We start from the raw sequence: 27,045 nt of genomic DNA, 5'->3' as shown, positions 1-27,045 counted from the left end.
GTTGTCAAATATAATTTTCTATTGTAATATTACAATAAAATACAAGTTAAATAATATGATATAAAACATTCTTATTCATCATTCATTATAAATTATTTACATTAAATAATTTAGTTCTTAAATAGATTTCTATCTCCATAATATAATTATTTTAAGATTTTAATCCATATAAAATATTTTTAGGTTTTGATTAAAGTTATTGTTAATTGATGATGTGGCAACAATCTATTAGAAAACATACTTGATGCTTATTAAAGGGTTTAAATGTTTCTTTGTTTTCTCTTCTTATTTCTACCATTCAACTTAGTTTCTTTGGATCTTTTCTTTACAAATATTTAATTTGGTTATCTATTTTTTAAAAGAAAATTTGAGTTGATGTTTTTCTTCTTCCTAAAACACTGCTACATGAGTAAAATTAGATGAAAGAACAATATTGAAAATTAAAAGATGAAATTTAATATTTTTTTCAAAAATAGAGATAGCACATTTTAAAAAAAAGACATCTTTAAATAAAACTTCCAAATTTTCACAAAAGAGACTCGTTTGATAGTTAAAAAGATGTTCCCAAAAGGATGATCATTTGATGGTTAAAAAAATTCAAAAAAAACTGTAAAAAACTGACTAAATAATTAACTATAAAGACTGGTACTGGTATTTTATCCATGTCTACTCCTTTACAATCTCTACAATCTTCTTGATCTTATGTTGAGTTAGAGACAATTATTTTTCGTCACTTCTGATTTTCTCAACTACTCTTTACCTATGACTTTCAACTATAAAAACTATAAAAAAGAGTTGTTAAAAAAATTACAATTTGATACTCCTTTGGTTGACAAGATGTTCATCTGAACATGCAACCTGTTGCACTATACAGTACCTTTTCTCTAAACATGTTTTTTCTTACACTAACAAGACTACTTTGATGGTATTATTTAAATAATCTCTTTCCAAATGCAATAACTTACCTGGGTTAAAGAAAAGATAACACGGGTACATAATTTTATATGGGTTTCAAAGTTATGCTTAATCTAATCAAGATGCATGAAAAATGAAAAGAGATTCATGTATTTTCAGTTCAATCTATATCTTATCTCGAACTAAAACAGTAACTTTTGGCGAAGAAATCATCTGCCAAATCCTTTCCTTTTCTGTCCCGAGTTGAACAATTTGCTTTAAACACAAGGGAACCACATAATTTACTCCAACCTGAATTGCATTTTTAGAGTGTATGTGCAACTTTAGCTTTGGACATGGCAGTGGTTTTGGTCTTCTAAGTAGAAAAATGTTATACAGATAACATAATAACCTTCATTTATGAAACAAAAGGTGAGAGGGGACTAATGAAAAAGTAGATAGAAAGTTAGAGGGTAATGAAAGAGAAGTATGAGGAAATTTGTAATGAGACAGAGAATTACAATTAAGGCGATGAAAGACATTGACCGAGGCTAGAGTATTGAACATGAATCAACACATCTCAAACATGACCAAATGTTGCACAGCAGAAGAGAGTATAGCAATATGAAGCTACCTAAAAGAGAAACAGAACATACTAATTACGATTAATCAAACACCTTAGAGGCATAAAGCAACCAATATTCGTAATCAGGGTTGCGACGAGGGAGAAGGCGTGGACTTGCCCTTGCTCCTCTTTTGCGAAACGGCTCTGGCGAAAGCCTCCACGATCCTCTGCTGAGAGTCCAGGATCATCTCCGTGCGCTTCATCTCCATCTCCATCCGCATGCTCTCAATCTCCCTCGCCATCTCCATCTTCATCTGCTCCATCCTCACGAACCCGTCGCGCAACACCTTTATCGCGCCCACCATCTCGGCCACCGCGTCGCTCTCGCGCTCCCTCTTCGCGCCGTTGCGCGGCGCCATGCCGGGAGGGGGCGCGCTGAAGAACTTGGAAGGGGTATGGTTTGGCACCCCCGCCGGGATCCGGATCCGGAACCCGGAGCCGGAGCCGGATCCGAAACCGTTCTTGTAGAGTTTGTTGAGGCTGCGCGTGTTGGATCCGGGGGCGTTCTTGAATTCCTCGTACAGATCGTCGTCGTTGTCGTCGTCTGGGAAGTTGAGGTTGTTGGAGGGGGTGCTGGGGTTGGTGGCGGTGGTGGTGTCGGTGTGGGGTTTGTTGGGGCCTTTTTCCATGGAGTCCATGGATTTGAAGTGGACCCAGGAGGAGGGCGAAGCGGTGGTGGAGTTGTTGATGAGGCGAGGGAGGGGGAGGGAGCGGAGGCGTTGGATTTCGGTGCGGTACCGTTTGCGGAGTTTTTCCATTTTGTGGCGGCACTGGACGGCAGTTTTGGCAGTGGGGGAAGCGTTGGGGCACTGGGCGGTGACGGCGTCGGCGACCTCTTGCCAGTGGGTGGCTTTGAGGTTGGTGCGGCCGAGGGAGTACCACTTGTCGCGGTAGGCGTCGATGAGGGCGGCGGTTTCCTCCGGGGTCCAGCAGGGCGGGGGGAGGCGGCGGGAGGAGGTGGAGGGAGGGGCGGGGAGAGGGAGAGGAACCGCGGAGGGGGGGTTGGAATCAGTGGGGGAAGATGGGGAAGCCATGGCGGAGAAGAGGAAAAGAAAGGTAGTGTTGATTAGGTTAAGGGGGTGGGTGAAGGATAGGGAGGAGGGGGGCGGAGGATAAGGGGGAGAGGAGAAGAGAGTGAGAAGGTTGATTGGGTTGGGTGTGGTGGAGGGAAAGGGGCATGGTTGTTGTTAAAGTGGGGAGGGATGTGCGGCTGAATTTGTGACGTGGGTGGATGAGGAGGGCACCACCGCTTGGGAGAGATGGAGAGGGGCTAACGTGCGCCGCGGGGGAGAGAGGTCCACCTCTGACTTTGGCCATGACCAATTCCCTTCCCCTTATCATCAAAATTAGCTGTTTGTGGGGTGGGCACTTGGTGGGTGTTATTAAAGTTACCCACCGCCAACGATTTTCTTTTCCCTTCTCTTCCCTTTCTCTTCCCTTTCCCTTCCCTTCCTTTCACTCTCCACACCACACCAATGCTTCCTTTCTCCCATCATTACTCCTTTTCTTTTTATTATTTCTAAACCCCATCACGTGCTTGCATTTCTCTGCCTTTCACAATTTTCATTCTTCTTAACTTAAACCTTACTCAAATCCTCAATCAAATCCTAAAATCAACTTCACTACTACTCTGCCTAATCCTACCCAACCATCAACATGGAAGACCTTTTACCTAAAATCCTACTTTTATATATTAATAAAAATTTAAGTTTTCATATTTTTGGCAATATTTAATATTTCTAGAATATTAAAAAAATAAGCTGCAATTAAACTATATAGAATTATTATTGCAGCTATTATACCAAACGACAAATTCTTAAAATGATGGTTATTAGTGATACAAACATTTTTTAGACGAATAATTCATGTAATTTAGGTCACTACGTCATTATTTTCGTTTTAAACTAGTTCTTTTCTATATTTGTTGAAAAAGATGTAAAGTTAAAATTCTGAAGAAATTTAGTGATTATTGAATGAGTAAGAGTAGTTATTGTCATTACATTTCTTGTTAACCACGCAATTCGGGTTTTCAAACCGATATAATTACACTTGAACCTTTTGTCTCTCTCCGAAGTTGTTCGTATGTAATAGAATTAAAGTCACGCCATCTTTCGCTGTGTACTGTGTTGTCAACCTTTTGATTCTTTTTGAAGGAACACTTTGTTTATTCTTCTCATTATATTTGTATTGATTTTACCAGTATTTGTTAATTTAGATAGATTGATTTTCTAGGTTCCTGAGAGTTACAAACACATGAAAACTAGGCTTTTTGGACTGTATTCAAAGTTATCAGAATGGATACGCGTTCCAATATTTATGTCCATATTTTATTATGTAACTTGCACCATGTCAAAAATGGAACCTTCCAGAAATTTACAAAATATTACCTAACATGAGAGAATACTAAAAGTTCGCCACGAAATTCTTTTGTATGACGAAAAGCAAGAAGTGCAAGGCACAAGTTCAATACAATGAGTCCACCTAATCTGGTGGTGAATTAAGAAATGTTCACTAATTTTGTAGCACGTAATAATGCCTGCAAATGGGTGTTATCAGCTAGTAGTATCTTGGAGCATAATCCCATTTCACGTATGATGAGAATGATGGTGCCCTTTCTTTTATACTAAGTTATCTTCAAGGAAATACGAAATAACAGAAGCATGAAATATCCACAAAGACATACCTATCAAACTTGTATACTCACTCAACTCTATTTGATTGGCTAGAATTTGGTGTCTGAATACCTAGCATTAAGCAACTTGAGCCCAAGATCCATATGGAACCCTTTGTCACTTAACAAATGAAAGAAACTGAGGATTCAAGAATTTTTGTTCATTCTTCGAAACCGTAATGAAACTGGGTTTTCCAAGATAGACATCTTAATGTTATTCCAAATTTCAGATTTAGTTGGAAGCTGAGAAATTTTCTCTAAGATTTGTATGTCTTCAGATAGAACAGAGCCAAAAACGGTGTATGGATTTCTCCATTCCTCGTGATCCGCGAGGCTGATGAAGAATTCTGGACCAGAACCAACCCATGCTACAGATCCTCTTCTTATGGTAGGACAGTACTCTTTTGGAATATCCTTGAACATAGACCCTGGGGATTCCAATGTTCCTTGAATAAGTGCAAAAGGAGGACCATATGGAGTCTACATCAACATTCAAATTCAAAAACAAAAAAAATATGGAGGGGGGTGTATCAATAATCAATAATCAATAATCTGGAGCTAACTAAGTTGTACAGAAATGAAAATGCAGCCAGCACTGGACAAGTTTCCACCATCCAGGAACAAACTTCAACTATTTCAAAACAAGAAAGCTAGGATAAAAATTAAGTAGATATAGGACCAGTATTAAACACAAAAGGATCCACTAGTTGATGTTCCTCCTTTTTTGCATTTAAATGGCCGATAGAAGAAGTAGAAGGCCACAAAAGGTTTACTTAAAACCCAGAAATATTGATATAAGAGAATCACGAAAAGCAAAATAAAATCATTTAACTAATATTGGCAGGAAGTATAACAATACAACAACCAATCATGTTAATCAAAATTAATTCATTTACAAAGAAATTGCTTGAAAAAATAATCGCCAAAAAATAAAAAGATGCAAATCTATGCAGAAGATATATTTGTATATTTATTAACATAATGAACCTTACCCTTTTTATGTGATTTCCTTCTGAATCCCAAAAGCTTCCTCGGCTTTCGGCTCTAAGAATCTGACAACCAATACAGTGAGGCAGTGCCAAGAGCGAAAGAATGAACAAGACAGAATTTGGAGCGCATTCAGGCAAAAGCTGTGGCAATGAAAGTTAAGAACACATTTATTTTCAGTTTCCTCCTTTCAATCTATCTATCGAACAACTAGAAGAACATTAGATTGTCCGAAATCATATATCCGTAGACAGCAAGCCATTATATCTAGATGTATGCATTTCAAGCCTGTATGCATTAAAAGAACTACCTTTTCAAATGTTTCTGAACCTACATCCCTAAAAAAAGTCACATGTACATAATTCGCTCAAAGTGATCTTTTACCAATAACATGCTTTACATTGCTACAATTCAAACCTTTGGCTGATGCTATCAGCTGCAACTTATGAAAAGTTTCATAAAATAATCAGACCAAGTAGATAATAGATGGATGATTCAAGCTGAAAAATAATCATTATGGGAAAACATGTGATCAAATACTGCTTTGGAAAAAAAGGCACAAATGGGTGCAATTACAAGAAATTCTACAGAGTGTAAAAATATGTGTTCTCTTTATCTTCAGGTATATAAGGCCTGTTCTGGACAAGCTTCTCCACAAGGATAACTACGAGAGAAACATAAAAAGAAAAAAATAAATGAGTTTCTCTATAACTTAAAACTAAACTATGCAAAGCTAGTTTGCAGAGACTATCTCATATAGTTTTCCTAAATTTTTATTTAGCTAATTTTAGCTTGTAGAGAACTCATTTCCGTTTTCTTTTCTTATTTTTTTCTTTTAGCAAGCCAATCAACAAACTTATGCATAGTCAAAATTCTCGTAGTCCATCTGTAAAATGACTAAATGATACATAAAACAATACTGATAAACCAAACAAACATACTACCTAAAGCTCAGCAAAGTCTTTCACTGCCAAAACAAGGATGGCATCTATTGGCCCCTCTACTTCACACACATAAATACAGAAATATAAAGAGAAGCAATTTATTAAGAGCTAGATGCTTTTTATTTTTTTCAAACACATTGGACGTGCCTCATTTGTTAGATTAAACATTAAGAAATACATGATAGAAATAAGATAAAAATGGAAAACATGTCTGGCATACCAGATGCAAAATAACCAGGGTAAGTGCAATGAATGTAAATGATATAATATAGTGGGTATGCAGAGAATTACTTACTTTTAGACGAACAATTCCATAGTCCGTTTCTATACCAACAATTCCCTAAAAATACAAGTGTACAAGGGAAAGTTATATATAGCTCAAAGATCTACAGAAACTATAATATATTCAACAATCACATAGCTTCATCCTGAGCAGAAAACAAAAGGATGTTGAGAATATATATTTGAGCAAATTATAATGAACATAAAGCATTGCTTAATGCTTACTCTTTTATTCAATTATGGACAGAAAGATGGGATACAATTAAGGACATAAAACTTGTCAAAATACATTAGAATGAAGTGATTCTAACATAAAGCAGGATTCTCAAAATACATATAGAGAGTAATGCGGCATGGTATCAGAGATCCTTCAAAAGTAATTGAGAAGATTTTAAAACATGAATGTCTAATCATTGACAGATTAACAGGCAGGAAATACAATACTACCTATTTAGTTGTATAGTAAAACTCTGTCTTTTATAACAACTAAGAGGATTGCAGTTCTTTCTACCTTGTTTCTCATCCATAAACAGGTTCCTCCATAACATAAAAGTTCTACAATCTCATGCATTTGGTTGGAGATTAACACCGTATTTTTGAGGAGGTGTCAATGACACATCTCTTTTTTTTTTCTAGGTTTTCTGTTGCAATCATTTTTTTTATCAGAGAAGAAAATACTTATTATAAACAAAATAAAATAATTTGATAGAACAAACTACAATAAATAATATTCCTACCTCTCCCTTATCAAAGACCATCCCAGAAGTCCACATTACTTTATCTCCCGAGTCACGTCGATCAGGATTTAAAGCATCCTGTTGCTTTTTTAACCAACACTGAAACGAAAGCAGGAAATAAGATTAGAATAAACTATCAGGTACACCTAAAATTCTCTGCACAAAAAAAGGATTAAAATTTCATCCTTATTCAATTGTTCATTCAAGGCAATGATAAACTACACCAGCTAGAACAGCATATCTTTACAATGATGATACTCTAATGCTCAACTCAATCAAATTCCCAAATCAAGCCATTCAACTAAAGCACAAAGGCATTAAGCAAATAGATTCTTACTTGTGATGATCTCTAAGAGTTCGCCATGTATCAATTATTCAGGAATTAAAACATAAGATATGATAAAGCCCAATTGCAAGTAGGAAAAAAATGAGAACAGCGTCTTTTAAATTCTGATAATTGGAAATGTTGGCTTTAGGCTCATTGGCATAAAAATAAAACGGACCTACCCAATGCACAATCATCGGGGTCAGGCCTTGAGAACAAGTAGCATTAAAATATAATCTTAGGCTAGATCTCACATGGGGAAGTATAACCAATGAAAACTACACACTAATGATAAATAAACACTACATTAGAAGCCAAAAGCACAAGCCAATCAACACACTAAATATCCTAAATCACTTGCCACATATGATAAATTAAATCTAGCAGTGGCAAACCAAAAGAAATGCAACGATACCTCACCAAATCTAGGTCCACAGGCCTCTTTATCGCCACAATAAACCCAGGAATTACACAAACAGGGCCCTCCCTCACCGGTACACATTCTCTTACACGCCATGCAACATTCCTCAGAGGAATTCAGCATAAACTCAGAACCCCATTTGACAGCATCACCCCAAAGCTCCAAATGCTCAACCCCTTGGCAACATTGCCCTTCTGTTGGACCCTCAATTTCCACTGAAGGCAGAGATTCAATGTCGGGCACAAAGACTACGGTAAGGAAAAGGTAGACGGCAGAGCAGGAGATTGCGCCAATCAAGAAGAGGGCGATAAGCGCGAATCTACCGAAATCTGAATCGTTATGACGACGACCCATTTTCCAGAATGCAGAGAAAATGAAAAGGGGTGCCTTGGTTTTTGGTTTTTGTTTGTTTCTACGTTTGGGGTATGGAGAACAGAGGAAGGTGGAACATGAAGAACAGGGAGGAAGAGAAGAACGTTGGCGGCTTTTTCATTATGAAGGAGATGCTTCCACCTCAAATAAAAACGACACGTTATTTCTCATCAATCTATCTTTACCTCTTTCTCCTTTTCCTTTGTTTCTGATTTATGCACTCAGTTTTTTCTTGTGACTCTTGTCACTATTTTCACCTCACATTGATCCTGCAAAGTCCATGCATAACAAAATTACTCTACAACCTACTTTCCACCACCAGAGAATCATAATACTGTTATTTAATTTATTAAAATTACTAAATAGTTATCATTTTTTTCCTTGTTCTAGCTTCACGGATTAAATGATATTTGTATAACTTCAAGAGATAAATTATAATATCGTAATTTCAAAAGACTAAGTAAGAATTTACATAACATTAAAAAGCAAGGCATTTTGCATTTACGCAATTCAATCCATTTAAATTACGAAACACTTTTTGATAAAGATGTGAGAAGTTTTGGAGAGATTCATGGCATGGAAAAGGAAGGAATTCACAAAGTTAAAGATGGTTTCGACATGTGTCGATCTTCCACAGCTCAGTTACAGTGAAAGGCACATAATAACATGATATTTACTTATTATTGGATCAACAATTTTTTACCAAAGTATTAAACTGTGACATTGACACAATTCCATGATTTGAAATGCATGAAGAACCTTAAGTTTAGGAAATAATGGGTTTCGTTTCTCAATAGTGAATGCTTCTTTTTGGTGGGTGCTGGTGAACAGTGAAAACCAACAATTTTATTTGGTCTTCCTAAAGTCAGTGGACATGTTAGGTATAGCACAATGTGATTTGGCAATTTATCATTCGTAAATAAACCGTTTAGATTATATTTTTTTTATTCTCATAATTTCTTCTCTCATCATATTATATATGTATATATGGAGCAATTTGATTCGTTGTGATATCTCAAAATTAATTCAACTATATTCTTAAATACGTAATCCAGAACACTTTTAAGATTATAAAATCCTAAATTATTATATTTTAAATGACATAATCTAGAATATTTTATTACGAGAATTATATTTCAGATTATAATTATGTTTTGAATCCCTATTTATATTGTAAGTTATATAATTCAAAATCATATTCTATATTACATAATTTTATTTAAATTATAAAATCTGAAATTATATTTTAAATTACAGTTTAATCTAAATTACAATTTAGAAATATTATAACAAAGACTAATACAGAGGTGCTTTGTCAAAAAGTTGAAATTCCAATCTATATAAATAATACGATGTCTTAATTAATAAGAAACTTAAGTGAAAAATAGCTTATTATAATTCAAGTATAATTTTATTGACATTATTTCTTTACCCAATATAGTCACTACGGGTTTGAATTCATATTCCAATACTATATTAAAATACTAATCATTATTTGATGTTAATATATGCACATACTTAGCTACCCGAATTACCTTTAGATTCAATATTAATTTTGAATTGAAATTTTAACCAACTTTTGCGTTGAACAAAAAAAATACTAAACTTTACTCTTTTCTTAAATAAAATCATTTAAACACAAATTTCTTCTAAATTTATTTTAGCCAAAATCAAATTTTAAAATTAATTCAATTCCAAATAAATTTTACTAGTAGGTGATTGAATTCATTTTAAATGTGTTCATACCAAGCAAAAAGCATCTGACATAATTGATTTTTCTGTAATCTACTGTAGTGATTACATAAATTAGGTACTTTAATAGTTTCGGACATTTTATTGGTTAAGATTTCCTCTTAAGACTATGGTTGATTTGACAAATGCGTCAAACATCAACTGCAAAAATGTTAAGCATATCTGTATTTAATCAAAAGCAAACATAAATAGCACATTAAGAATTTTAAAAAACCCCATAAAAAAACAAAAGCAGCTCGAGAGTGTGGAATAGCATATAACCACAATACAAGACAAGTAATTTGAAACTTAGCATTATATGGTAGTATTTTACCCAGAATTACAATTTCATGAATGGAACAATTTACATAGTTTGTAACGAGATGGTCATGTCAAACAAAAGCAACGAAAATTCTAGAGCTATGCAGAAACAAATTTTATCAAAGAACTTGGTGAGGGGCAACACCCTGCAGGGCAGAAAAAGATAACACAGGAAACTAAACTCCAATAAGTCAGTTAGAATCCCTCACACCATGAAGGGTAGTGAAACGAAAGCCTTTCAACAAAAAAACTAAGAACAATGCAACCATTGAGAGACCAATCATTCACAAGCAGCACAAGGATTTAAATAAACATAAAGCAATGTAGAGAATTCGAATTTGCATGAAAAAAATAGAAAACATCATCATATTAAACCTCTAGTATGGATTAGAAGCACTTTTGAAAGGCAGGTGAAATGTTAAAAAATCCTAAGAAACTTTTAAATATAAAAGAGTCAGTAATCTAATATTCTCATTTAGCAGGCAGCAGCTCCCAGGGCCTTTTAAGACTCCAAACATGATAAATACGTAAAAAGGATTTGCAGCTAAAGGTGACTTAGAAACTAACTAGCCAACTGGAGATAAAAAAAATGAAGAGAAGACACTTTTTAGTATGATATTTTGGTTAGCTTATGTTTGTCATTGGGGCATGAGTTTAGTTAAATCATGCAGGTAGGTGGGTATATAATCTGGACATAAAGTGCCAATTCCCTTAATTTCTTGAAATTCAAAATCTCCCAGTAACAGATGATATTGAATCCATTCAGCTACTTTACAACCTCGTAAAGTTGCATTTTCCAATGATATAGCATAAGGGTAATTGGTCTTCCAGATATTACGAAACTGGAAGTGTAGAAAAATAGTTGCATTGCAAAAAGAAAAAGAAAAATTCCATGGGGGGCAAGTAAAGAATCTCAAGGAAAATTATGCAATGCTCCATTTGGATCTTGTACTTCCCCTCCGTACAAGATATCATGTTAAACACTCCAGCAACACAATATCAGTGCATCATGCTTTCTAGGATGTTACTATTTCCTAATCATTCCTTTATTTATTGCTGAAGTAGCGTGCTCATATTACTACTACCAATGGTAGCTCCACAAAGTGCAGCGTAGTTCATTCTTGTTCGTGATCATAGCACTGGCGAAAATATAATCAATCCAAAGAAATATATCTCTGTTGTGACGAAAAAAACCAACTTTATGACAGCAGGAAAAAATCCAATAATCCGTAATCAAAAAGTAATATCCAGGGCCTTGGTTCTTTCCAAATGTACAGGATATGGAGTGTAATCTTTCACATTTCCCACCCATTAGGGAACCTTAATACGAAGTTAAATTATACATCATATGCTCAGCACTTCTCTTTCCATCTCTAATCAACTTCAGCTTGCAGCACAGATTCAAGAACTAGGAGTTTGTCCATCGAGAGAAGACTTGAATTGGCTTGAATTGGCAATAACCCTTCAATTAGTGACATTCCCAAACCAGGCAATTACTTAGCAATGTTCAGCTCCAAATGGTAGGGCATCATATTGAGTATAAGCTCCAAATTCCACACCCTACAGCAGTCTTTTTGTTGTATTTAGATCTGTTCATAGACAAATTCACTAGTGACCAGGTGTTCCACCTTTTTCCAGTCATCCCTCGTGAAAAATATGTAGATGCCATTCGAGGATAGAGAAATCTCAGAGAAAATGAGATTTACATATTCTGGTGCTTCTGCGTGTACTAAACAAAATGCAATGGCAGCAAGTTAGAAAACTTACCTCAATAATAAGACCCAGAGCCACCTCCACCCATATAGCTGCTGCTACCACCACCCACACCTCTACCTGAATACATGGATGAATATGAACGGCCACCAACCTACAGCATCAACAACACACTAAAATATGAGAATCACACAGATGGATAAATATAAAACACACTTCTTCTAATTGAGAAAGACAAGAAACATTACATCACTTCCACGCGATACATAATCACCACCATAATTTGATGTGTACATACCACCATCACTACCACCAAAAGAACCTGACATGCAACACACAATAACAATGTAAGCACTTAACAATTGATGTTTAAGATAACACTTCAGATTATGCACAACAATATCCACCTCCACCATAACTCATGCCCTGCCGACTGCCATATGTCCCATGTAATTCTTGATTAGAAATCGAACTTCTGCTGCCACTATATCCCAGACTAGATCTTCCAAGTCTAACAATCAAAACGAGGGATATGTTACTAAAAAACACCAGAACTGAGGCAAGGAGAATGCAAGACAAGAACCTTGTTTAGATAAAAACTAACCTATCACCATAAGCATCTCCATACTGTGAAGCACTACCTCCATATTCATAATCTAAACGAGATCTTGATTGGCGGGCACCAGTATCATACCGTTGAGGAACATCATCCTAATGAGAAAATAATGTAAAGTGTTTCATTTATCAAAAAGAAAACTAAAATGACATTTAAAACATGGCATTACAATAAATGTATAGACTTCAGAAATAAAACTTACTATAGCAGTATAAGGACGTTTTGAGCCAACTATGGTTTCATAATCACGTGGGCGTCCTTCTCGATAACTTAGATGGGGAGGAGGATGCCTCTCAAATCTTTGGCCATAGCCATCATCAACATAACCTCTCTTTGGAGCAGCACGAGATGTACTTCTATGTAGCTCAGGGTAGTCAGAATCACGGGCAGGATAATCCCTATAAGATGTGTGCCTCTGAGAGGCTACCCTAGACCCATAATCTGCAGCAACTCTACCTCTTGGGGGTGGTAGATCCTCACGTCGACTGTAGTCTCTTTTCATGCCACTTTTTGAATATGCAGGAGCTAACAGGCAACAAAACAATATTATAGTATATTATTCATGAAGACAGCTAACAAGGGGAGGTCACACACACATATAGATAGATATTATATACCAGTCAATCTCCTGTCATAGGTTCTAGCTGGAGGAGCAACTGGCCTGGCTCTTTCTAGCATGGATGTGACAGGACGTCTACTTCTCACACTAACAGGTCTAACTGGTGGAGCACGATTTCCAATGCCTCTAACCACACGGGCAGGAGGATAACTACGTGGAGTGGGTCGACTCCGTGAAGGCCTTGGCAATCTTCCAGAATTGCGACCAGGACGAAAGTCCCCATGATTATTATGTTTCCCACGGCCTCTCTGAAGAGGTTTCGAAAGAGGCCTTGACAATCTAGCCCTAACTTTTGCCTGAAACAACAAAGAAGCATTATATAAAGCCACATCTTGCAAATGTACAATGTATTTAAAAGTCAAACTGACCTTTTTGTCACCTTCACCTAACCCTGCACTAGTAATGCTATCAGCACATTCCACAGCATCAGCATGTGTACTAAATGTAACAAATCCATAGTTCTTCCTGCGAGCAGCTGGCATGTTCCGAGCAAGCTCAATTTTTTCAATCTCTCCATATTTCTTGAGAAGATCCCGGACATAATCTTCATCCCATGATGGAGGTAGTGAATCAATAAATACAGTTTTAACCTGCAGTTACATACACATTATCAGTAACACCAAAAAAAAAATGACAATTAATCAACGAATTTAAGGTATTTCAAGTTATTAACAGCTAAACACCCATGACCATGAGAAGGATAGAATAGAAAGTATTCTTAAATATGCTAAAGCTTAACCTTGCCCATTCTCCAATGTAAATTGGATTAAGTTTGTGGGAAATTTTTAATCAAACAAGACAGTTAAGCCACGGTATTATTTTTATAAATCAGTAGAAAACTAAAGTCATAACCCTAAAATACCGTCAACCGAAAAACATCAAAGTACTACGTTGGAACTCAATGTAGATGTTATGCTTCAATAAGATCAAAGAACCATACTTTGCATTTCCTATGTAATGACCCATGGCAAAAGCAAGGAAATCTGAATCATAAAAATACCTGTGCCATAATTTCATCACCCAGATCAATGAAGGAGTCAGCAAAGGAAACCTTTGCAGGCTTATCAACTCCAAACACAACATCTCTCTTTTGCAATCGCCTGTAGGCTTCCTTAGCATCTGAACGAGATGAAAACTCCAAAAATGCAAATCCTCGGTTCATCCCCTCACTGGTATCATCTTCTACTAAAGTCAAATCCTCCACATTTTCTACTCCATAATGTTTCAGTTTCTCCTTCAACTGGCACCAGAAGTTGCATTTACCAGTTAGAATGTCAAGCCTCAAATGTGGCAAGAAATAATACAAGTAAGCATAACTCGGGTATCAGAGCTAGCAAGAAATAGACCAAGAGAAAAACTTACAGCTTCCTTTTTCCAAGTCTTGCATATGTTACCAAGGTAGAGAGTATCACTGTCCTGACTTGGAGTAACACCACACTGTTTACCATTAATCTGAAATTGGAGCAATAAAAACATGATTTAATATGCTAGCAATTCAAACCAGCTTTAACAACAATAAGATAAAAAATTACCACAGGATTTTTTAGCTCCACCACAGCTCTTTTCGCTTGCTCGACAGTTTCAAAACGCAAGAATGCAAATCCCTTGTTCCTTCTAGTCTGGGGATTTATCATCAGCCTGACTTCAGTAACTACCCCAACTTTGCTGAAAACCTTCTTCAGATCATGCTCAGTAGCATCCTTATCTAGTCCCCCCACAAATACTTCAAATTCCTTACGCTTTCGCCTCTCCTTTACAACTTCACGGTGTTCCTCTTCTTCCACATCAGGCACCTGCACATGCTCCTCACCAGCATGTTCTCCATCATCATCATCCTCAACTTCTTCATAAACATATTCAACTTCTTCATCACCTGTATCACCCTCTTCACCTATTATCTCATCAGGTTCTTCCTCTAGTTCATCTGCCTCATCCTGACCTTCATCTTGTTCAATTTCCTTCTCATCATAGTCAACACCACCATACTCCTCTGGTTCATACTCAGGATAATTATCCTCTAAATCTAAATGTTCACCTTTTTCATATTCATCTAAAGACTCCTTAACCTCCTCTTCATTGTCTGCCAAAAAATAAATATTTAAAACCCCAGTCAAATACACAACCCTTCTATCATCATATTAATTAATAAAATAAGGAAGTCCGTGTTTCACAATCCTCAGCATTCGTGGTCTAAATTATGTCCACCATTGCATAATACACAGCACTAATATGCATCAGGAAAGGAAAAAAAAATAAAACCCATATTCATTGCGTATCCATCCCATATAACAGCCTTCCATCTTAAGTTACACAATAAATACAAAAAGGAGCAACAAGAGTAGCACCATCCAATATACTCCATTAAGAATGTTTCTATAAATAGTACCACAGGTGCAGAACCCAAGGCTTTAAAAAACTGTCTGCAACCATAATCATGGCTGCCTCGTCAAGGTTCTTGGGCTCTCCACAATCTCACAATTGTCAACCACAGCGGTGGTCATCTTGGTCTGCAATTTTCCGCAATGCCAAGGATTGTGATGAAACAACGACCACCACTATATCTGCAATTTCCTACATACCAAGGATTGTAAGGAAACCACGACCGTCGACTGTGATGAAACCAACCACCACAACTATCTCCAATTTTCCCCAATGTCAAGGATTGCGAGGAAGCCACGACCATAACTACAACCTCCATTTAAAACCTTGGCAGGACCGAAATTCACACGACCCCCATCTTAAAGTCCATGTAAAAGTTTGAACTTTTGAGAAACCCCATGACATACCAAACTCAGAACAAACAACAAAGCCTTAAAATACATGTAACCCTCCAAAGATCCAAATAAAAAAATCTAAAAATATATAAATTAAAAAAGGGACTTACTTTCCACCTTAGCCGACCCATTTGGAGCTTCCGGAGGTTCTTGGTCCACATCAACGTGTTTCTCTTCCACTCCAACATCAGCAGCAGAATTTTGTGCATGATTTTTCTCCCCCACTTCCGCAGTTTCAGGCTCACGCTGGTTCTCAAGTGCAGCCTTCGAGGATCCTCTCGATGCCCTCTTCGCCGCGCCTCTCTTCACTACCCTCGGAGGCATTGTCGCAGAGTTATTGACGCAGATCGAGGAAACGATTCCCGAACCAAAAAGACCCAATTGAAAATAAAACCCTAATTTGCAGAAGAAGGAAGGAAGGGTTCCGAAAGTCGAAGACGAATGAAAATTGAAGTGAACCCAAATGTGGAATGTGAAAGAAATATAAGAAATTTGGAGACGAGGGAGACAAAGGAAAAGCACAGGGAGAGAGAGAGAGACAGGGAGAGAGAATCTAATAGGGATCAAAGGGAAACGCAAAACCCTTAGAAAGGAATAAGTGGATGTTACTTATTAATGTTTGGAACATATCATGGGAATTTTTTTATTTTATTTTAGTGAATGTTAATCAATAATATATAATAAATAAATATTTTTATATATAAAGTATATCTATAACAATATATATTGAGAATTCTATTCATAACTATCTTGGTGTGTATAATTTTATTTTATTTTTATAACAAAATATAATAAGAATCCTTTTTATAATTGTCTTTTTTACATAATTTTTTCTTGATTTTATTTTTTTAATATATTTTATTTTTAAAATTTCAAAATTTGATAAGATTCTCATTTATTTTTAAAGAATTTTGAGTTATCAATATTCATTGTATTTCTTTTTTTTATAAGTTTTTCTTTCTAACAACTTTAAAAAATATTTTAATTTTTCACTCTTTTGTTAATTTCCTTACTCTACCTTTAACTCCTTATTTTAACAAGATAAGGCACAATCTTTTTTAGAGATATTTTTTTAGAAAATAAGAATAATGCAACAACATAAAGAGATAATATATCTCGTCCGATTCACATATCCAATCTTACATATCAAAGAAAATAACTTACATATTCAATCAGTTACTCTCCATTCCAACATAATGTAAAATAATGAGTTATACCATACATAATTCATACCACAATCATTTCTGAAACTAGGTGAAGAGATGCTTAGGAAAATCGATGTCTCCTTGTATTGCTCATAGTTAAAGAAATTGAAGAGCCGAATGAGAGAAATTCAATTGTATCCCAAGTTTTAATACATATATTTTTTCCGAATTAGAGGTGGAAGTACATCTATTTTTTTGGAATAGAAGGTGGAAGAAGATTGAAGTGGTGAGAGATTTAGAAATTAAACTTCAATTAATTATTAAATTATTATTTCTGTTGTTTCGTGGCGTTGAATTCGTTTAGTTGCTTCTCTATGTTCGTGAGAATATTTGTATTAATGTATTAATTATACTTTAAATTTATGGTACATACTTTATATTTATATTTATATTTTGATATGAAATATTTTAAATTATTCATATTTTTAAAAGTAAATTCAATTAGCAAATAAAAGTTAAAGACAAATTCAAAAGATAAAAGATTAAGAATTTTGTTTAAAAATGGTTTTATTGAAAACAAAGTTTATAAACTTTTATTCAAAGAATTACCCCAAAATTGTGAAATAATTATTTTAATTTATATGTATAACTATTTTTTACATAATTTATTAAATTATATTTTATAATTGTGCTGTTAAATATAAAATATTATTTAGTGAGCGTTGTGCACATATACGGACCATTAACCGAACGATAAAACTAAAACATGAAACTTAGTTAAGCAAAATAACTTTTGTTATTTTCAATCTCATTATTATTGTTGTATCATTCCATAAAAGCAAATAAAATAAAATATCAGGAATGTTTTATAGGGAGAAATTTAATTAAAAGAGACAAAGAAGAAGATAAAACAAGACATAAATTAGGTACGAGGATATGAGATAAATTAATTTAAAAAAAAAATTAAGATACTAAAACTTGAGACAGATAAGATTTATGGAAAACAAATATTTGAATATGAGATAAATTAAACTCAAAAGATAAAAACACTAAAATATGAAATGAATTAGAGCTAAAGAAAAAGAAAATTAGGTCAAAAGATACAAAAACATTATAAATAAGATAACTTATGAAAAAAATATTAAAAAAAATTATATATGACAAAATATATAAAGACACGCAATTTTGAAAACTATGATAAATAAAATATAAGCAAACCTTACACTTTCACGTTAAAAAAAAAAATAAAAGAAGATTTTTTATCGAGAAGATAACAACTTCATTTTTTTCAATAAACTACAATTTATACCAAAAGTCACTTCCTATACTCAACAAACCATTTCTTAGATCACACAAAAACATGAAAACAACAGAAAAAACATAGCTGAATTTTACCACACTTTTTTTTTTCAGAAACAAAGTTTGATGAAATAAACAAAGTGAATTTCTTTGTACTTTGTGTATGGAGAATTTTGATTATAAGAAAAACAAGTTTGTATTAGTATTACTTTGACAACATTGTATAGAATGAGGTGGTGAGATCTTAACAAGGTTGAATGTAAGATGTAGATTATTAAACATTTTAGGTTAATGCTTGAGAAGTTGGGTGTTACAAGAACCCTAAACTATAACTTAATTATCAAAATAATAAACTAGTTTCCTGATAATAAACTTAGTTAATAAATAGTATTCAATTAATTACCTCAACTTAAACAACTAACATGATTAAGACTACAAATAATATTTGCCTGACATAAGTTGGTAGTGTTACCACTTCAGAGTAACAAGCATGGATTATCAAATAATATTTTTAAGATAAACTAGATCTCTTTATAAGGCCCTTGTGGGAGAAGACAGTTTTGTATTCAACCTTGAGCAATCTTAAAACATATTGACTCACAGAATCATATTCAGCATAACTGAAAACCATCACCTGCAAACAAAGTTCGGATTAGAAGATGTGTATTCATTTATACTTTAAAACAGGTAAAGCACTTCTGATTTCACTCAAATCAAGATAGGATAATTAGTTCTAAATTCATCATTAATGTGTTGCATTCCTTGTGTTTTCCATTAGAAGTTTCTGGTTTTTTAAAACCTCATTTCGATGTTTACATAAGTTTGATAACAATGTTTAATTGAAGTTTAAGGATAACTTATACAACTGATTGACTCTAAAGCTCAATTTTGATTTTGTCTTTATCAATGGATATTTCATGTAGTACATAAAATCTTTGCCTTTAGACCCTCTAAAAATGCCTTTAAGAACATGCTTTCACAATAAGATGTTAAATCACATACTTCTTCACAGTATGCAGGTTATAATTTTAGTAAAAAATCAACAAAGAAAAAGGAACCTTAACTAGCTGGAGAAACATAGACATAAATGAATATATAGTGAAAAACAAAGCATTTCTTACCATTATTCACGAAATGGCGTGAGATCAATTTTGAACTGTTGCTTCCCTTTGCTTACCTTCTACAAGATATCAAATTGAAGTTAGCCGAATTCATGTTCAAAACTACAAAGCAGCTTATTGTTTTAATTTTTAACTCTAACCCAACTGGAACCAGATTAAGATTGTTTCACCACCTCTACTTACATACCAGCACAGGGTACAAAGGGTTGAACGTTAAAGGAAACATTTTTCTTTATAATGTACTCTTCTTTTCTATCATATATATAAAATATACGTCAGCTGAGCTAGGATCTCTGACTTTTCATCACATCCAAATTCAAGTAAGAGATTAAATCCTTTCCATGAGAAAGTTGAATTTGCGGGTAATGTTAAGTTTTATTTCTCTAGTAAAGATTGAAGTCAAAAGGAGTTTATTTTCAAATTTTCCCTTGCACTCTAATATAAGGACCAATCACATTAAGTCCATGAAATTTCTATACCGAGAAAACTGAGAAGCTCAATCCTTTTAATTATTTGTAAAATCTTCTGATCTTCAAGGCTAACTTAGGATTCACACAAGAGAGTTACAAATTCAGCTTGTTGAACATCTAACTTATAATAAAAAACAGATTCAATATCAACCCTGCTCTCTCTTTTTCTTATAGGTCAATCACCAATGATCTCATAGCCAGAAACCTAACCTTCTTGACACACCAATCTCATCAACCAACCTCCCAATCACAGAACAGAATAGTATGAGTTGGAAACGTATCCTAAAAGTGTATTTATTATCATCTTTGTTGGCAATATATTTAATAACAAACAAGATTTTATATACTTACAATAAGATATTTCCTAGGCCCTAGAAGTATGAAGACTCGTCCCAATTGCCTATTTAGAGGTATATCATGCAACTAAGAATCATAAATTTCATGTAATAACTTACAGCAATAGCTACAAGCTCCTCAAGTAGCTCCTTCAAATGGCGCAAAGGCTGTCAAATAAGAGGATTTTGAACATAGTTCATTAAGTGCCCTATTTGAAAAAAAAATCACAGGGAACATCCAAAGGAAAACAAATGTTGAGGAAATTATGTTCATTAATCTGGATAACTCCAATAAGCAACAACTCACCCACTGTGTTGGTCCATCAACAGGAGCATTCAGTGGATCATCATGCACCTGAAAGCCCAAGAAAGCTTTTAGAAGCTCAGTGATAGACAAAACTAAACACATAAAGATACTCTTTGAATAGAAGATCTTGGAATCGCAAGTGATAATTATATAGCTGAAATTTTACTCTAAAATACCTTCTTTTATAGAATACTACTAAATTATAAATGACATTGGCTATTCTCTGTACCTCCATGAAAATCCCATCCACTCCAACGGCAACTGCTGTCCTTGCAATGCAAGGAATTAGTTCTCGAAGACCTCCACTTGCAACACCTCCCCCATCCAACTATACATGAAAGCAGAATCTTAATCCAACCAAACTGGTGTAAGATTTGGAAAGGTCATTTCAGAATGTCAAATGAAAAGCTTCAACTACAGAAGTCAGATATTAAAGTTCACTTCAAAAATAAAAACATATGGTAGACGCCAATATAAACATTCTAATGCAGCATAGCATTAAGGTTTATACAACAAATCCACAGAGAGTGAAAATCTCAATGGTCAAAGATTCTAAATGATTCTCAGATCCTCATAAATCAGCAAACCATAGAAGCAATGCTTGAACTTTTGGCGTTGTAAATCTGAAAACTGTGATCTGTAATTCTCCCAGGGAAATTAATCAAGTGACATTTGGCCTATGCTATATTCACGTACCAACATGCCTAATGCAAATATATAAAAGAGACAGTTGAAATTGAGATAATTAATGTGAAAGAGAAAGGGAGAAAAAAACTTGTTAATGGTTGACAGAAGATTAATGTGTTGTGTTTTAAAATACAAACTGCAACAACCCTACTTGTATAGTTTTACTAGTAATCAGGTTACGTTCTAGTGTAGTAGCAAACTAATATAAGCCTATAGCCCAATAAGACTGCTAACATAATAAGACTTGGAAAGTAAACTAACAATTCAAATATTCTAACAGATAATGTCAACACCAATACTACAGCAGTAAGGTTTATCCCTCTATTTTATGTTGCTTAAAATGTTGCAAGCTAAAATAGTATCACATGAAATATACAGTTCAAAATGAAGTTAATATCAAACAAATATGGGAGTCAACGATAGTATACCTTCTTTCCAGCAGGCTGTTGTAGAGAATGTGTTATATCAGCTACCTGAGACAAACACCAATATCAAATGTTTGGGTTTTCCAAGAACCAAACAGCATTAGAGATAGGTGCAAGAAACTTCACCATGAGGAAATTTATATCAATGCAAAAAACAGCGTAAAAGAATAGTTCTTTGTAATAAGGGAATAGTAAAGAATTAAATTAAGTCTCACTCTTATAAATACTAAAATAAATGCATGCACTCCGGTTTACTTCTTTTTTAATTCATCAATTGAGTAAATAAATAATATATTAATTTGAGATTGCAAAAAAAAAATGAAATGTTAATATACCTCTTTGACTAAAAGATCAACAAAAAATGAATTAGGTCCTCTAAACCACGCCAGAATCAATTCTTTGAATTTTAAATTCAAAATCAAATACTCTAGTTCTAGTTTTTTAAGGATATTACTAAAGACTATTGATGAAAGTCGTCTACATATTAAAACTTGGATAATATATCTCCAGCCGAAGAAAAAAATATTTTCAGGAACTATGGATTCAACCTTATCCTAAGTCAATGTGAGTTGCAGAGAAAGGAGAGATGCGAGCATGAGAGAAAATGTCCATAGGGATTGAAGCAACATTTTCCATATGAAAAGTTGTGTATCAGGTTGATTGTGTTAACAGGGATTTGTCATTCAATCAAGTAAAATATTTTCATCAAATAAATGATTGGGACAATGCCCTTCTCCACTTTAACCTTTCATTCAATAAGAAAGGATATAAATATTCAAATAATTTATCCTAAAACATACTATAAAAGAAAGGTTTACTTACAATGGGACAATTAGCTTCTCTCATCCACTCAAAGTTACGTGGATCAACAATCAAATCATCTGCATGAAAAAAGGAAAAGATTTTAATCAACTCTAGGTTTTGTAAAGAAAAATGCATAAGACAACTCATTTCATGATTGCTTTTCTAAGGCAATATTATACATCATATACACATTAAAAGTTTTGATTAAAATGAGAGGCCAAGAAGGTGGATAACAGATTAATAAAACATAATTGAGATTTCGATTTTAAATTAGACAAGTAAAAGAACACAAGACTACTATGAAAATACAACAGGTGGGCATATAGCGATAACTAGCATCACTTGATAGGATTTTCTTGGTGAAATCACATCTTGCAGTACAGCAAAATGCTCTAGAAATGAAGCATTAGAGAATGAAAGGAAAAACAATAATCTTCTCCACAAAAAAAGCAATCAATCATCAATTATTGAAAGATTCTTGCAAGATTCACATAATTCAGAAACATACAGAAAACATCAAAATAGTTGTTATCTACTCACTGTATCCAAACATTGTTCCTCTCTCACAAACCATGACATTAGGATTTCCAGCTAACCGAACCTTTTCAGCTGAATTTGCCATGACCTATAGACATGAAAACAATGAAACAATAATGGTAAAAATCAGGAGACACTAATTCCGAGGCTTAAGTTAAGTCATTGCTAACTATTGAAATTGTAACTCATAAACTTGGATAGTATACTAACAGAAGGAGCACAGAACTGGCCCTTCTTAATGTTGATAATTTTCCCAGTTTTGGCTGCTGCAACTAGAAGATCTGTCTGTCATTAGAAGCAAAATGAATGAAACAAGTAAAGTTGACACATCAAATAAATTTCAACCGCCAATGGTAATGGATATTGAATTGAATGCAGTAACTATTTACTTGGCGACACAAGAATGCAGGAATCTGAATGATATCTGCAACTCTGCCAACTGCTTCACACTGGCAAAAAATATATGTGTCCAATGTAGATTATGAGTCAGAATCTAACATATTAAATACCACACACCATTCACAATTATAAACTGGAAGAATAAATTTGATAATTCAATATGATAATATTAAAAAATTATTAATAATAAAGGTGCTAACCATTTTAGTTTTCAAATTTAGATGCGTACAACAAATTGTTAAGGAAAATATCAGTGATAATAAGAGAGCCAAGAACAAGATATAGTTTCATACCAATGAAAGATCCAAGCAAAATGTTTTTCAAGTTACTGTCTCTACATATACTGATTACACAAGGGGAAAGAACATACAAGAATTTACACACGGTATTCATGATGCTCACATTCCATTCAGCAAAGCACTTAAGAGCTTTGTTTGCTATTTTCTTATTTCAGCACTAACAAACATATAATGATGTCCTTTTGAAACAACATATAATTAAAATCAACTAGTCTGATCGGTATGCCAAAAAATGTTAATACTATATATGATCCTCAACCCTACAAGAAGGCCATGAAATATGAATTCAATAAAACTAGATACTTTACCTGGATGGTCTCATGCACATCTGTCACTATAGGGATGTCATAAGCTATTTTAACCTTCTCGAGTATCTGAGAATAAAACAGAAAAATAAGAAAAGGAAAACATTCAACTAGGATAAAATAGCTCTATCCAGCACAAATACTATGATTTAGACAACGCAACTTACATTTTAAACAAACACACTAAATGTCTACTACTGTACCAGTGCCCGTGTCAATGGCTATATAGGTCATAAATAATTCCTTCCTAAGATTTCTGTACAAGTACAACTCCCACATACTACAAAGATGACTTCAAATTTGACTAGTACCAGTACAGTATCTTTTTCTTTTGGCACTGCAAGGTGACATCACTGCTAATTCAGAACCTTGAAAGTCCTTACAAGGAACCTAGAAAGATGACATTTCTCAAGGCCCTGCAACAAAGTGCACAGATGCTACCTCCAACTCTGACAACATTTAACTCCAGAATCTCGAGGATAGGTGGAACCAGAAAAAATATAAAGGACCGTGTTAAAATCATTAGCAAGATATGTGGCTAAAGTACCCCTTACTATGATATGGAAACTAAACACCCCTGCCTCTCAAGATATCTTTTGGGGCTAGTTTAGGATAAGACAATTTTAGATTACTCATGTAACTGAAGTCATGCAAAATTTACACTGATCTAATATAATATAGTCTCATGTTATTGGACAATTACAACACCTAGAATCCTCAATATACCAACCACAAGGATATTATCATAACAGAATAGCAGAAATATTGACCTTCAATCCCTCAACCATCCCCGGGCCACGAAATGATTTTGATGATGTTCGGTTAGCTTTGTCAAAGCTTGACTTGAAAACCAAAGGTATTCCAACTCTGAAAGACACATATTCTTGTTAGCCATCAACAATTAATATCACATCTACTAATCATTTTTATTCACGATTTTAGCTTTGACAATTCTGTGTAAGTTGCTGCACCATCAGGAAACTATGTGTTTACCATGTTACTATAAGAGTTTGAGTTTTCAATTAGTTGTTACCATATCATACCATACTTTAACAGCAAATCACACTCATACCCTCGAGAGATTTCGTTTAATTCCCTCTTTTATCTTACACGACCCTCTAATTGTTTGAAATATATTACATCACACCCCTGATACCCAAAAAACATATTTTAGTGTGTATCCCTATAAGAGGATAGTTGTAAACGTTAAAAGAAACAAGGGATCATGCGCAAGCTAAATAAATCTTAGGCAGTGTTACACTAATTTGCTCTTACTTTAAATATTAGGAAAGAGAAAATATATAACTTCATACTGAAGACAAAATAGAAGTTGGCTTCAAACCAAGGAGTATTACTCCAGTATCCATCTTTTTCTCGTGAATATGAAACATCAAAGATGATTTGCCAAAAAATCTAATTTATTGTAAAATCAACACCTAATAAGTGTTTGACAATTCATACAGCTACAGTAGCAGTTCCCTAAGGGATTTCCACCAAATGGCATTTATTTTCCTATAGACAGAAACACATTAATCATAAATAAAGATAACTACATACTCAGATGCAATGCTTTTGAGGTGCTTAGCCATCCGCAGAATGTGATCCTCTGATTCAATCACATTAGGTCCCGCTAGCAGGAAGAACGGGTCTGCACCCTGGTGAGATTCAAAGAAACACAACCCATCAAAAAAATTCAAAAAAAATTGCACCCATGACCCAGAAAAATTCAAAGTCTAGAGACTCATAATCAGCGAGAAAAGACGAACCTTGAGGTGGCTAAACAGCAATGGCGAATCCATTTTGCAGAAAATGAAGCTGCAGAGTGGGGAAGTAAGAAAAGATGCAGTAATTCAGCACGCCATTGTCAATGTTTGAGAAGTAACGAAAGTTTGTGGGACTTTTGAAACGCGTGAGAAGTGAGAGTGAAAGAGTAAGAGAGATCTGAAGAGAGAAACCACGTTACTTGTACCTTGTTCTCTTCAATTCATATCAGCAAACAATAAAATTAATTAAATTATGAGAGTAATTAAATTCATAAATTAATTAAATTATGGTACAACGAATCACTCCTAAATATTACTCTCTAGTCTCAGTTATTATGAGAGTAATGTTTAGTTCACCACCATTTTGGGAATATTTACAGTGATTTCAATTTTTATGAAATATTATACATACAATTAAAATAAAAATTAATGTTTTCTTCTTTAAAATTTAATATTGTTATTTTTCGTTTTTGTAAAAGAAATTGATCATTTCTTTGAGTTTATTTTTTTTAGAAAGTAATCATAATAATGTATATGGTGTATGAGAGTATAAAGTATTTAAATAATGTGCCAATCTTTCAAGCAAAATCTGAGAAATATTGAAAGAAAGGTTAGATTAAAAAGTTTATTAAATTTTACATTTTCCATTTTTACATTTAAATTTATGTATTACATTAAGACTTAATTATTTTTTGTGTTTATAAATATGTCCTTTTCTTTTTTTTTAGTTCACGTAAATTTTTACTTTTGATTCTGTAACTTTTTATTTATTTTCAGTTCAGTAAAAATATTTATTTTTTGCTTCCTTATTGTTATGATGATGTGGTAGTGCTGACATGGCACATGCTTATGTTAGCATAATGTCTTTTTTTTAAAAGAAAATATTTATAAATTATAGGGAATAAAAACTTAAATAAATCAATAAAATATTTAAAAGTGACTTTTAAAATAGTTATTGTAACAACACATTTTTTTTATACTATCACTACAAATTATTTCTGTATTGACTTTTAAAGTAGTTAACAATTTAAGAATTGAATAAGAGTATATTACAGTGAGAGATGAATGATTAAATTATTATACCAATATAACTCCTACAAAGTAGTATACTATTCAA

The 27,045-nt window shown here is 33.9% G+C and overlaps 4 protein-coding genes across 4 annotated transcripts; all 4 read right to left on the bottom strand.

The window, feature by feature from the left end:
• Positions 1 to 1,371: 1,371 nt before the first annotated feature.
• Positions 1,372 to 3,171, bottom strand: LOC137823443 (trihelix transcription factor ENAP1-like). Its single transcript, XM_068628580.1, has one exon. It carries the CDS (start codon positions 2,551 to 2,553, stop codon positions 1,603 to 1,605), a length of 951 nt encoding a protein of 316 aa, XP_068484681.1. The 5' UTR covers positions 2,554 to 3,171; the 3' UTR covers positions 1,372 to 1,602.
• Positions 3,172 to 3,929: 758 nt separating this feature from the next.
• Positions 3,930 to 8,584, bottom strand: LOC137823442 (uncharacterized). The gene is made up of 5 exons (XM_068628579.1): positions 7,881 to 8,584; positions 7,141 to 7,239; positions 6,417 to 6,461; positions 5,183 to 5,320; positions 3,930 to 4,670 (listed from the first exon to the last, which is right to left on the bottom strand). The coding sequence occupies exons 1-5, from the start codon at positions 8,238 to 8,240 to the stop codon at positions 4,338 to 4,340; spliced, it is 975 nt and encodes a 324-aa protein (XP_068484680.1). The 5' UTR covers positions 8,241 to 8,584; the 3' UTR covers positions 3,930 to 4,337.
• A 2,904-nt stretch (positions 8,585 to 11,488) lies between these two features.
• On the bottom strand, positions 11,489 to 16,660 carry LOC137823536 (uncharacterized). Its single transcript, XM_068628723.1, has 12 exons — positions 16,143 to 16,660; positions 14,791 to 15,338; positions 14,621 to 14,710; positions 14,259 to 14,498; positions 13,627 to 13,848; positions 13,257 to 13,554; positions 12,842 to 13,164; positions 12,628 to 12,734; positions 12,431 to 12,534; positions 12,272 to 12,345; positions 12,078 to 12,177; positions 11,489 to 11,899 (listed from the first exon to the last, which is right to left on the bottom strand). Exons 1-11 carry the CDS (start codon positions 16,354 to 16,356, stop codon positions 12,079 to 12,081), a joined length of 2,319 nt encoding a protein of 772 aa, XP_068484824.1. The 5' UTR covers positions 16,357 to 16,660; the 3' UTR covers positions 11,489 to 11,899; position 12,078.
• Positions 16,661 to 18,813: 2,153 nt separating this feature from the next.
• On the bottom strand, positions 18,814 to 26,164 carry LOC137825890 (2-dehydro-3-deoxyphosphooctonate aldolase). Its single transcript, XM_068631692.1, has 14 exons — positions 25,932 to 26,164; positions 25,723 to 25,820; positions 24,936 to 25,032; positions 24,169 to 24,234; positions 23,552 to 23,611; positions 23,373 to 23,447; positions 23,166 to 23,250; positions 22,644 to 22,702; positions 21,825 to 21,869; positions 20,939 to 21,037; positions 20,710 to 20,757; positions 20,523 to 20,570; positions 19,598 to 19,656; positions 18,814 to 19,110 (listed from the first exon to the last, which is right to left on the bottom strand). Exons 1-13 carry the CDS (start codon positions 25,962 to 25,964, stop codon positions 19,600 to 19,602), a joined length of 870 nt encoding a protein of 289 aa, XP_068487793.1. The 5' UTR covers positions 25,965 to 26,164; the 3' UTR covers positions 18,814 to 19,110; positions 19,598 to 19,599.
• Between the last annotated feature and the right edge of the window lie 881 nt (positions 26,165 to 27,045).

The sequence above is a fragment of the Phaseolus vulgaris genome, chromosome 8 (genome assembly GCF_000499845.2).
Source record: "Phaseolus vulgaris cultivar G19833 chromosome 8, P. vulgaris v2.0, whole genome shotgun sequence".
NCBI lineage: Eukaryota > Viridiplantae > Streptophyta > Magnoliopsida > Fabales > Fabaceae > Phaseolus > Phaseolus vulgaris.
The sequence above is the reverse complement of the archived record's forward strand: the minus strand, read 5'-3'. Positions and strand labels throughout refer to the sequence as shown.

What these genes read in the sequence shown, in the direction of transcription:
- LOC137825890 (XM_068631692.1), bottom strand. Translation starts at nt 25,964, where the DNA reads ATGGATTCGCCATTGCTGTTTAGCCACCTCAAG. An exon ending in GAGAAGCTAATTGTCCCATT is followed by an intron (nt 21,870 to 22,643) that starts GTAAGTAAACCT and finishes TGTTTGTCTCAG; the next exon opens with GTAGCTGATATAACACATTC. An exon ending in AACAGCCTGCTGGAAAGAAG is followed by an intron (nt 21,038 to 21,824) that starts GTATACTATCGT and finishes TTTCATGTATAG; the next exon opens with TTGGATGGGGGAGGTGTTGC.
- LOC137823442 (XM_068628579.1), bottom strand. Translation starts at nt 8,240, where the DNA reads ATGGGTCGTCGTCATAACGATTCAGATTTCGGTAGATTCGCGCTTATC. An exon ending in GTGGACCTAGATTTGGTGAG is followed by an intron (nt 7,240 to 7,880) that starts GTATCGTTGCAT and finishes CTTTCGTTTCAG; the next exon opens with TGTTGGTTAAAAAAGCAACA. An exon ending in AAGGAAATCACATAAAAAGG is followed by an intron (nt 4,671 to 5,182) that starts GTAAGGTTCATT and finishes ATGTTGATGTAG; the next exon opens with ACTCCATATGGTCCTCCTTT.
- LOC137823443 (XM_068628580.1), bottom strand. Translation starts at nt 2,553, where the DNA reads ATGGCTTCCCCATCTTCCCCCACTGATTCCAACCCCCCCTCCGCGGTT.
- LOC137823536 (XM_068628723.1), bottom strand. Translation starts at nt 16,356, where the DNA reads ATGCCTCCGAGGGTAGTGAAGAGAGGCGCGGCGAAGAGGGCATCGAGA. An exon ending in AACGTCCTTATACTGCTATA is followed by an intron (nt 12,735 to 12,841) that starts GTAAGTTTTATT and finishes TTTTCTCATTAG; the next exon opens with GATGATGTTCCTCAACGGTA. An exon ending in ATGTATCGCGTGGAAGTGAT is followed by an intron (nt 12,178 to 12,271) that starts GTAATGTTTCTT and finishes TTGATGCTGTAG; the next exon opens with GTTGGTGGCCGTTCATATTC.